Source organism: Acanthisitta chloris, unplaced genomic scaffold (genome assembly GCF_000695815.1).
Source record: "Acanthisitta chloris isolate BGI_N310 unplaced genomic scaffold, ASM69581v1 scaffold13271, whole genome shotgun sequence".
NCBI classification, from domain to species: Eukaryota; Metazoa; Chordata; class Aves; order Passeriformes; family Acanthisittidae; genus Acanthisitta; species Acanthisitta chloris.
In genome coordinates this window covers 458-10,070 of record NW_008654402.1, presented here as the reverse complement: position 1 = coordinate 10,070, position 9,613 = coordinate 458, and the positions used below count along the sequence as shown (strand labels likewise).

At 43.7% G+C, this 9,613-nt stretch overlaps 1 protein-coding gene across 1 annotated transcript; it reads left to right on the top strand.

Annotated features, from left to right (window-relative positions):
- Positions 1 to 1,208: 1,208 nt before the first annotated feature.
- On the top strand, positions 1,209 to 7,533 carry LOC103810603 (ATP-dependent RNA helicase DHX29-like; the record flags this gene model as incomplete). The annotated part of the gene is made up of 7 exons (XM_009083511.1): positions 1,209 to 1,282; positions 1,786 to 1,899; positions 2,449 to 2,578; positions 3,347 to 3,486; positions 5,416 to 5,541; positions 6,989 to 7,115; positions 7,372 to 7,533. Coding segments are annotated over 7 exons (873 nt in total), but the record flags the coding sequence as incomplete, so codon positions are not given.
- Between the last annotated feature and the right edge of the window lie 2,080 nt (positions 7,534 to 9,613).

Sequence of the window (9,613 nt, the reverse complement as noted above, 5' to 3'; positions counted from 1 at the left end):
TTCGGCTCTGCTAAATGTACTTCTTGTGTCTCACTCCTCCAGCAGCCAAAGTGCTCAGTCCTCTGCAGAAAATATTCTGCTTCTATCTCAGGTTGTCTAATGTGGTGAAAAATCAGTCAGTGTAGGTGAAGAGTAAGTTAGGACATTGTGTGATTATGCAGCCTACCTGTAAGTGCCAGTGATGAGCCTGTGAGTGCTAACAGCTGTTTGTCTCTCCTGACCAGAGGTGAACATACTTTTTGGGGAATGGGGTTAACTACACCCTGTCGTGATCTAGAAACAGGTTCTCCTGGGTCCCTTATGCATGCAGGCTAGCATGGATGATGTGTCCAGCCTCCTGCTGGGAGGCAACTGTGCCTCCTGGAGCACCGAGCTGCTCCTTGGGAGCAGTGCACAGCCACTCAGAGTGGTGAAAGCTATGGGGCTGCTCACTTTGTCCCTACTTGTGCAGTAGCAGGCATGGTGTGTATGTGTTCTGGAAGTGGTGGAATCCAACAGCAAACTGTGTGTTGTCATTCTTGTGACAACAAATAGTTTTGTCAATTAGGGTTTTTTCCTGACAACTGCTAAATGAAAAGTAAGGAGTGGCCATAGCAGATCAGACCAAAGGCTTCTGTAACCCTGTGCCCAGCCCTGGACAGGGCACAAAATCAGGTACCTAGGTAAGAATAGGTCAGACATGCAGTGATACTTCTGTAGGGTTTTCTCACATCCTCCAGCAGTTGTGGCTTAGGGTCTTCCTGAACCAGATGCAAGTTTTTTTCTGATGCTTTCCCATAACAGTTGATTTCTTCAGTACAAAGCTATTCTGTCGGCTCTGGGACTTGAGTAGCTCTCCAGCATCCATAGCTTTAGTGTCAGTGTTCTGTTACTCACCTATGCACTTTGTAATAGAAAAACCTCAACAGCCTTGCATGTTTAGAACCTGCCATTAGCTTCCCTGTTTGGCCCTCCTTGTTCAGGGTTCTGAGAGAGCGAGCAGCCAATCCTGTTTCCTCTCAGTGAGCCACTTGGATTTGTATATTTTGTCTACGAAGCATCATACCCTTCTTCAGTGCTCCTTGTTCAAAGCCTTTCTGTTCCACTGACTGTTCTAACTGTTCTTATGTGCATGCCAGTTTCTGGCAAGGTAGTGTAGTATTTGGTTGCCCTAACCTGTGGTATGTTAGGTTTGTTTTATGTAATTGATGGTTATTTGCAATTTACAGGTCCAAAAACCTATAGTTTTAGTTCAACAATGGATTCCAGTGCTGCTGCAAACCTAGATAAATCTGTTCTTAAGGTGAGTATCTTCTTTACATAAAACGACTTTGATTTGCATAGTGCTGCTCTAGCTGAGTAAATAATTCTTCAGCTCTTCTTCAGTATTATGTTATGCAGGTAAGCTACATTCATGTATTACACATTAGCTGCGTCGAGCTTGATTGTGTTTGGGGTTTTGAGTGTGCTTTGAGAATTAGGGGTAAATTGGCAGTGTAGGAGAATGCCCGTGTTTTTTAAGTAATGATACTTTGCATGCAAGACTATTAAGAGCTATGTTTGAGCTTAAAAATGTAAATGGGCCTTCTTTGTAATAATAACTGCTATTTCAAGTAAAGATGTAGAGCATGCAAAAGTCAAAAAATTGTCTCTCATAAGCAATGTTTTGGGCACTTATGAAAAGCTGGAAGAGTTGGAATTTGAATGTTAGAGATATTTGTGTTCTTACATCCTTAGGCGTGAAGAGCATTGATGTGTCATAAAAATTTGCCATGTTTTTCTTATCAACTAATTTTACCTCTGCAGGTAATGATAAATGGCAATTTGGAGAAAAGGATTATTGACGTGATCAATGACCATAGGAACCAAAATGATGACAAAGGAATGATTTCCAAAAGACTTACTGCAAAGAAATTACAGGTAGAGTTCTAAGCGGTGCTTTCCAACCATTGTTTATTTAGAACAGTTTGTTGTTTGTCATTCATATCATGTGCCAGACTACACTTGTGTGTGCAGTACCAGCCAGCACGGCCTGCTTTGCAGTAGTTCTGTTAACGATTAGTCAATGAAATCAAGCAGTGTGCCTGTTAGGAAAGGCACATTATGGATTCAGGAGCTAAATGAGTCTTCAGATAGGATAGAGGAATGATACTTAATCTAAATGTTTTATGTTTCCTGGATTTGTCATTCTATGTAGCTGTAGAATTGTAGGTTTATCTCTATTTAACTAGAAAATATGTTCTGTAAGGAGGCTGGAATGTAGACTTATTTATACATGTGTATGCATATTTGCAAAGAAGATACTATAAATTCTGCATGCAAAGAATTTTTTGCTTAGCATTCTGATAAATTAAAGTGTGTTTTACCTCCATTTAATGCCAGTTGTCTGATGTGTGAGATATAGAAGTTTACAAGCTTTTATATTACATTGGTATATTAAATCCTAGTGTTTTCTGACTTTATTTATAGGATGTGTACATGGCTTTACAGAGATTCTCTTTTAAGACTGAGCACATTGAGGAAGCAATGAAAAATACACTTTTATATGGAGGTGATCTTCACTCTGCACTTGACTGGCTTTGTTTAAACCTACCTGATGGTGAGTATGGTGGCAGAGAAAAGTTTTTAACAGATGAGTTTGGACCAACTCTGCTCTGGGAATAATGAGGGCAGATGAGGAGAGGCTAAGGGAGTTGGGATTGTTTAGTCTGGAGAAGAGGAGGCTCAGGGGAGAGCTTACAGCCCTCTACAACTCAGTGACAGGAGGTTGGAGTCAGGTGGGGGTTGGTCTCTTCTCCCAGGCAACCAGCAGTAGGACAAGAGGGCACAGACTCAAGCTCTGCCAGGGGAGGTTTAGTTTGGATATTAGGAAGATATTTTTTTACGGAGAGAGTAGTCAGGAATTGGAATGGGCTGCCCGGGGAGGTGGTGGATTCACTGTCCCTGGAGGTTTTCAAGGTGAGACTGGAAGTGGCACTTAGTGCCATGGTCTAGTAATGACAGTAGGGTTGGACTCCATGATCTTGGAGGTCTCTTCCAACCCGGTTGATTCTATGATTCACAGTAGGAGTTAAATGTATTGTTTCACTAAGACTGGTAGTCACCACAGTGTTCCTTTACTAGATGTGCAGCTGGCTGGGTCTGGGATATTTTACTGTATAAAGTCTTGTAGACTTCTTGTTCCTACTTTTGGAATCCTGTGCAAGTCCAACAAGCAAACACTAGCTTATATAAACACTGAAGCCTGATTTGATTTCAGATGTGCTGTTTGTTTTCTGTTCTTCTAGTTGGCTCCTGGCACACTTTAAAATATTTTCAGTAAATATATCATAGACATTTTCTGTGACATGTGTTTTCTGTTTTGAAGATGCCTTGCCTGAAGGTTTTAGCCAGCAGTTTGAGGAACAGTCTCAGAAACCTAGAGCAAAGTTTTGTTCTCCCGTGTCACAGCATGAACCTCCACCTCGCTTAGGAGATAAGAAGAAAGAAAATGACCCTGAAACTAAGGTAATCTGAAAATTTAATCACTTTACTGAGGGGAAGAGAGAACAAATTTTTCTAAAAAGTACAGGAGTTGTATTGACTTTTCAACACTGATGTGGAATTATTATGAAAATATTTTATGCTTAATAATTGTCACCCATGTTATTGCTTTAGTGGAATGGTCATTTGAAGGAATGGTATTTTTCATGTGAACTCTAGAGGCTTCATCATTGTTCATTGTTGTGGTAAAGGACAGGGAATCTCATGAGGTTGAACAAGACCAATGCAAGGTACTGCACCTGTGCTAAGGCAACTCCCAGTATCAGTACAGGCTGGGGATGAGCAGATCGAGTGTGTTGTGGTTTAACCCCAGCAGCCACCAAGCACCACACAGCCCTTTGCTCACTCCCCCACCAGTGGGGTGAGGGAGAGAATCAGAAGGGTAAAAGCTAGAAAAATTCATGAGTTGAGAGAAAGTTTTAATAGAGAAAGCCAAAGCTGCACACACAAGCAGAGTAAAGCGAGGAATTAATTCACTGCTTGCCAGGGGCAGGAGGTGTTGAGCATCTCCAGGAGAGCAGGGCCCATCGCACGTAAGGGTTCCTTGGGAAGACAAAACACCATCACTCCAGATGTCACCCCTTCCTCCTTCTTCCTCCCACCTTATATACTGAGCATGATGTCATATGGTATGGAATATCCCTTTGGTCAGTTTGGGTCACTGTCCCAGCTGTGTCTTCTCCCAGGCTCCCATGCAGCCCCAGCTTCCTCACCAACGTGGCAGTATGGGAAGCACAAAAGGCTTTGGCTCTGTGTAAGCATTTCTCAGCAATAACAAACATCTCTGCATTATCAACGCTATGCTCTGCACAAATCCTGAACATAGCCTCATACTAGCCACTGTGAAGAAAGTTAACTCCACTTCAGCCCAAACCAGCACAGGGCAACACTGCCAAGAAGAACTTGGGGGTGCTGGTGGATGAGAGACTGGACATGAGTTGGCAATGTGTGCTCACAGCCTAGAAAGCCAGCTGTGTTCTGGGGTGCATCCGAAGTAACGTGGGCAGCAGGTGAGAGATTCTGCCCCTCTGCCCTTGTGAGACTACACCTGGAGTACTGCATCCAGGTCTGGGGTCTCCAGTACAGGACGGACATAGATCTGTTGGAGTGCCAACAAAGGCGATCAGAGGAGGGCTGGAGCGCCTCTCCTATGAGGAAAAGCTGAGAGAACTGGAATTGTTTAGCCTGGAGAAGAGAAGGCTTTGGAGAGATCTTACTGCAGTCTTGCAGTACCTGAAGGAAGATGGAAAGGGATTTTTTACAAGGGCATGTAGTGATAGGACTACAAGGAATGGTTTTAAACTAAGAGAGTAGGTTTAGATTACATAATAGGAAGGCATTTTTTACTGTGAGAGTGGTGACGTGCCGGAACAGGTTGCCCAGAGAAGTTATGGAAACATTCAGAGGAGCAACGTGGTGTAGTTGGAAGGTGTCCCGGGGGTTGGAATTAGGTGATCATTAAAGTCCCTTCCAACCCAATCCATTCTCTGATTCTTCAGCTTAATTTTATCCTAGAATGGGTTTATTCTGGTTATTTACAGGTGGCACTCTCTACCTCCTTGTGTGGGTTTTAGTTTGCCTGTGTACTTTGTAGGGTTTTGCTCTCTGTGGTTATAGATTCTTAAAACTAGAAGTGGAAAAGATTTCATACAAAGGATGTGATTTCTTAAAGCAATTATTCAATGTAATTCCTTAGAGCAGTTATTCAAGGGTTAAGATCTAAGTGCATAGTGAGATACTCACACTGTTTGGAGAAGTTTGTGTCATAGTTTTTTATGTCATTTAACTTAGTTTATGCATAAAATTTTAAACAGTAGTTCCTGGATACTGACTGAAAAGAGCGTCTATGTTTTCACTTTTATCATTGCTTTTAACTTACGTTGCTCTTCTTAGGAGACAAGTGTGAGGAAGGAGAAAGAAGTGAGTATGAAGGAATGGATTTTGAGATACGCCGAGCAGCAGAGCGATGAAGAGAAAAATGAGTCGGTGAAAGAGACAGATGAAGAAAATTTTGACCCAGTAAGTTAGAATATTGCTTCATGGAAGTCTTTCAGTAACTGATAAGTCTGTGTAGTGGGGTGACCCTGGCTGGATGCCAAGCACCCACCAAAGCTGTTCTATCTCTCCCCTCTGCAGACGGACAGTGGAGAGAAAATACAACAAAAGGTTTATGAATTGAGATAAGGGCAGGGAGGGATCACTCACTGAATAACGTTATGAGTGAAACAGACTCAACTTGGGGAAATTTAAGTGATTTTATTGGTAACAGGAGAAAAGAAAACAGACCTTAAAAACGCCAAACAACCATGTTCCCCCAGCCCTTCCTTCTTCCCAGCTATACCTCCTCTCCTTCTCAGTGGAGGTTATCGTGCGTTGTTCCTGCCATTGCCACTGCTCCCATGGGATCAGTCCTTCCCTGCTCCAGCATGGGGTCCCTCCCACGGGAGACAGCTCTCCATGAACTTCTCCAATGTGAATTCTTCCCACAGGCTGCAGTTCTCCATGAACTGCTTCAGTGTGGGTCACCCTCACAGAGTGCAGTCCAGTCCCTCAGGGACAGCTCCAGTATAGGTCCCACACAGCATCACAAGTCCTACCGGGAACTCTGCTCCACCATGTCTCCTCTCTCCATGGTTCCACAGGTCTCTGCCAGGAGCTGCTCCAGGAGGGGCTTCCTAGGGGGTCACAGCCTCCATTGGGAATCCACCTACTTCAGTGTGGGTCCTCACCACAGGCTGCAGAGGATCCTCAGCTCTGGCACCTGGAGTACCTCCTTCCCTTCCTTCTCAACTGACCTTGATGTTTACAGAGTTGTTCCTCTTACATATTCTTACTCTTCTCTTCTCTGGCTGCAATTACTTCTGCATAATAACTGGTTTTCCTTATTAAATATGTTATCACAGTGGTGTTACTGCCAACACTGATCGGCATGGCCTTGCTGCAGTGGTGGATCCATTCTGGAGCTACTGGCGTTGGCTCTGCTGGACATGGGGAAGCTTCTAGCAGCTTCTCACAGAAGCCACTGCTGCAGCCCACTCACTGCCAAAACCTGGCCATGCAAAACCACTGCATCTGCATGTGGTGGATCTATTTGTTAAAAGTGGGGGATCGAATGTTATTTTTCTTTTTATGATACCTCTTCTTACATTTGCAGGCTACTGAAGGGAAATGTGTTGAAACTTCTCCTTTCCTAAGTTGGTTTTCCTTTCCTGTATTTTTGTACTGGGTTCAAAAGGTTGAGTGTGTTGATCTGGAAAGGGAAAATTCTTAACACATCTCAGATTAGAAAAGTGACTATCAAATTCTGAGACATTTTGACTGTTAGTTATGTCAAAACTAATTGTTCCTCCTTTGTGTAAGCTTGGTATAAAGGGCAAAAAGAACCTCCACTTTTTTATTGTGAAGTTCATTAAAAGTGATGAGCATACAACGCTCAGTTTATAATTAATAATTCTGTTTGAAATAGAATGAGAGGTATGTACATCTGTCTGCCAAGCTTTCAGAAGCAAAAGAACAAGCAAGCGTCTCCAAGCAAGAAAAAGACAAGCAAGGCCAGAAGGCAGCACAGGAGAAAATAAGAAGAATTCAGCAAGGTAGAGCTATGCAAGTTACCTGTGTTTTATTTTCTGGCCTGCACGTTTGTTACGCAAGTAATGCTCAGAGATTGGATTAATTTCATCATCTCTTATGCCACTGTGTGAAATGTAGGCTTTCCTTAATCTATCCTTTTCAAGTTCTAAAAAGTCAGTAGCATTTCACTGCTTCAGTTTTTGGGTACTTGGTACGAATGAATATAATTGATCTTTTTAAGCAATTGATGGGTATAAGTTATATTCTCTTCTCTGACAGAAATGGCAGTACTTGAAGAACATCCAATATTTAATCCAGCTGTAAAGATTGCAAGCCAGCAACAAAATGAAAAGAAAAAAACTCCCTCACCTCAGCCTCAAGAAACCACTCTGAATTTGAGCTTGCTTGAAAAACCCGATTGTGCTGCAAAGGAAGAAAAAGGTATGTTGGAAGTGGTTCAGTAAAAGCTGGAAGTGTACCACAAGAATTAGTTCTTGGTTTTTTAGGTTGTGTTGCTTTGCAGTGATGAGTCAGCAAGCTCTGACTGTGGGTAAGATAGATAGACTGTCACAGAATCAATTAGGACGGAAAAGGCCTCTGAGATCATTGAGTCCAACCTTTGACTGAAGTCTGCCAGTCCACTAAGTGCTGCATCCAGTCCTTAAACACCTCCAGGCATGGTGGCTCCACCACCTCCCTGAGCAGTCCATTCCAATGTTTCACAACCCTTTTTTTGAAGAAATTCCTCCTCATGTCCAAACTGAATCTTCGCTGGCACAGCTCGAGGCTGTGTCCTCTTGTCTTGTTGCCTGGGAGAGGCCAACCTCCTCCTTGCTACTGCCTTCTTTCAGGTCGTTGTAGGGAGCAATAAGGTCTCCCCTGAGCCTCCTTTCCTCCAGGCTAAACACCCTCAGCAACTCCTCATAGGACTTACCCTCTAGACCCTTCACTGGCTGTGATGACTTTTCTGGACTCACTCAAGCACATCAATGTCTCTCTTGCAGTGAGGGGCCCAGAACTGGACACAGTACTCAAGGTGTGGCCTCAGCAGTGTCCAGCACAGGGATATGATCATTGCCCTGTCCTGCTGGCCACATTATTTCTGATACAAGCCACAAGGCCATTGGCCTTTGTGGCCACCTGGGCACACCTGGTTCATGTTCAGCTGCTGTCAATCAGCACCCACAGGTCCTTTTCCCCCAGGCAGCTTTCCAGCCACTCTGCCCCCAACCAGTAGCACTGCATGGAGTTCTTGTGACCCAAAGGCAGGACTAGCACTTGGCCTTGCTGAACCATGTGTCATTGGCCTCAGCCCATGGATCCAGCCTGTCCAGATCCCTCTGCAGAGCCTTCCTACCTTCCAGCGTGTCAACACTCACACCCCACTCAGTGTCATCTGCTAACAATCAGTGTGTCTCACTGACCAAAGAGAACTTAAAGGATCTGTATTTGTTTTAGCAGATTACATTGAAAGGCATTTTTGCCCTGCTGTCGTGGCTATAACTTAGACCTTTTATTTTTTCAGTCGTAGGGCTAGTTACTCTTTCTACTGACCCTCTCATCTTTTTAATCTATTTTCACTGTAAAATTTCAAACGGTTATTTTCTAATACCCAAACTTTAATTAAAGTTTCTAGAATTATTGGGTGACTTAAAGATGACAAAATACTGTAATTTCCTGCTAGATACTTCAGTGGGAAAAGCACAAATTTCTGTCATGTATCATTGTCATGACCTGCCTATAGGTCAGTTCTCATCAAGCTGAACAAAGACGTCAGTCCACATGCCAGGGAACTTCAGATTTTATTGTACAGTCACCATAACTGGCAACCAACCCAATGGTTAGACCCATAAGGTATTCACAAACAAGCTCTTAAATTTATAGAATCGACTTCACAGAATCAGTTAGGTTGGAAGGGACCACAATGGGTCATCTGGTCCAACCTTGCGACTCGAGCAGGGCCACCCTAGAGCACATGGCTCAGGTATGCATCCAGGTGGTTTGTGAACACGTCCAGAGAGGGAGAATCCACAACCTCTTTGGGCAATCTGTTCCAGCGCTCAGTGACTGCACAGTAAAGAAGTTCTTTCTCATATTCAGGTGGAACTTCCTGTGCATCAGTTTTTGCTTGTTACCTCATGTTTTATTGGTTTCCACAACTGAGAAGAGCCTGGCTCTGTCATCTTGGCACTTTAAATTCATGTACTTGAATACATTAATGAGGTCACTCTCAGTTGTCTCTTGAGGCTGAACAGGCCAAACTCCCTCAGCCTTTCATCAGTGAGGTGCTCTTAGTCATATTCGTTGCCCTTTGCTGGACCTGCTCCAGGAGCTCCATGTCGCTCTTGTCCTGAGGAGCCCAGAACTGGACACAGTCCTCCAAGTGTGCCCTCATGAGGGCTGAGTAGAGAAGCAGGATCACCTCTCTCGACCTGCTGGCAATGCTCATCCTAATGCAGCCCTGAATACCACTGGTCTTCCTGGCCACAAGTGCACACTGCTGGCTCCTGGACAACCTATT